We start from the raw sequence: 1,404 nt of genomic DNA, 5'->3' as shown, positions 1-1,404 counted from the left end.
TTATGAAAAGTTGAAAACTACAGGTCCGCACACACTGGTTCAGTTCTGTGATTTATCCTTTTAACTTAAAAGGGTAAAAGAAACAGATTTGCAGAAATTATTTAAGGAAACTGGATTGGGTACTCAGTCTTCAATCTCCATCCTCTCACGGGACCTCACTCGCGTACGTAAGTATTAATTGTGCTGTCTGCTCACCGCGAAACACATGTATGTATCATGGAAATAAAAACATGGAATGAAATTAACGATTTACAGAGGACACACACACGCATGTAATTATGTGTTATTGTGAGGAAGGGAAAAACGGTTAATTAATTAAGGGGAGTGTTATTGTGGTTGGTTTGTTAGAGAAACTGAAAACGGAAAACAGAGGGAAAAGAAAGCGATGATGGAAGGGAGAGTGGTGTTTTGTGGGATCAAGCTGGCCTGAACCTTTGCCTACAGGAATGACAAGTGATCTCCATGCACGTCGTGTCCACCTGTCTGGTCGCGCGCTCCTTCATCCTCTCCGCTCGCTCTACCTCCTCCCTCGCACGCTCCCACATTTGCCGCGCACGTGCGAACTCCGACTGCGCCATCTCCATCTCGCGCCGCGTCAGCTCCCTCATACGCTCCGCGTACGCTTTCTCCATCGCCGCCAGCCGGATTTGCTCCGCCGCCTGCCACTTCAGCGCCTCCACGCCGTCGCACATCAGCACCGCCGCCGGCGGACGCACGCTGATCGACAGCTGCAGGTCCAGCGACGGGTTGCCGCCGCAGTCTGTGGTGGAGGAGGAGGAAACCGCCGAGCGCAGCCGGAGGAGCGAGGAATCGGTGCGCGACGGTGGGAGAAGGTCGAGTTCTCTGTTAACTTCGTCTTCCATTGGAGAAGGAACGTGTTACGGTTACGAGAGAAGGAGGAAGGAAACTGTTTTTGATCGTGTAGTGACGAAAGAACGAGTTAGGACTAAATTCCCGTAGCGGGAGCTATATATAAACAACTTCACCACTTTAAATTACTACTTCACCCTTCCCAATATTCAAAATTCTCAATCTTTCTATTTTAGTACCAGCCAAAACTGTATACAATAATTAAAGATTGATTTTATGAGAATACCATGTAATTTCTTTTATCATTTTAATTGAAACTATCACCCAGCATATATTGAAACTATTACAAACATAAACCTTTCTAAATATTTAACATTTAAATTTATCATATTAATTAAATTAGAACAATCTTACACTAATTAATTATCAAGGTAACAAAATATTGTTGTAGTTTGTGGAAAAAACTGTGCAACAAGTTAACCGAAAGGACCAGTTAGCAAAACTATATCTATTTTTTATCAAAATTTTCTATAAGAATTAGTTATTTGAATTTCTTACTCATGAGCTTGATAGTTGGGTTATATAGGAAATTTC

General features: G+C 43.1%; 1 protein-coding gene across 1 annotated transcript; it reads right to left on the bottom strand.

The window, feature by feature from the left end:
- Positions 1 to 212: 212 nt before the first annotated feature.
- Positions 213 to 936, bottom strand: LOC137807967 (SHOOT GRAVITROPISM-like protein). The gene has a single exon (XM_068608847.2). It carries the CDS (start codon positions 861 to 863, stop codon positions 417 to 419), a length of 447 nt encoding a protein of 148 aa, XP_068464948.1. The 5' UTR covers positions 864 to 936; the 3' UTR covers positions 213 to 416.
- Between the last annotated feature and the right edge of the window lie 468 nt (positions 937 to 1,404).

This window comes from Phaseolus vulgaris, chromosome 3 (assembly GCF_051622355.1).
Source record: "Phaseolus vulgaris cultivar YP4 chromosome 3, ASM5162235v1, whole genome shotgun sequence".
NCBI classification, from domain to species: Eukaryota; Viridiplantae; Streptophyta; class Magnoliopsida; order Fabales; family Fabaceae; genus Phaseolus; species Phaseolus vulgaris.
The sequence above is the reverse complement of the archived record's forward strand: the minus strand, read 5'-3'. Positions and strand labels throughout refer to the sequence as shown.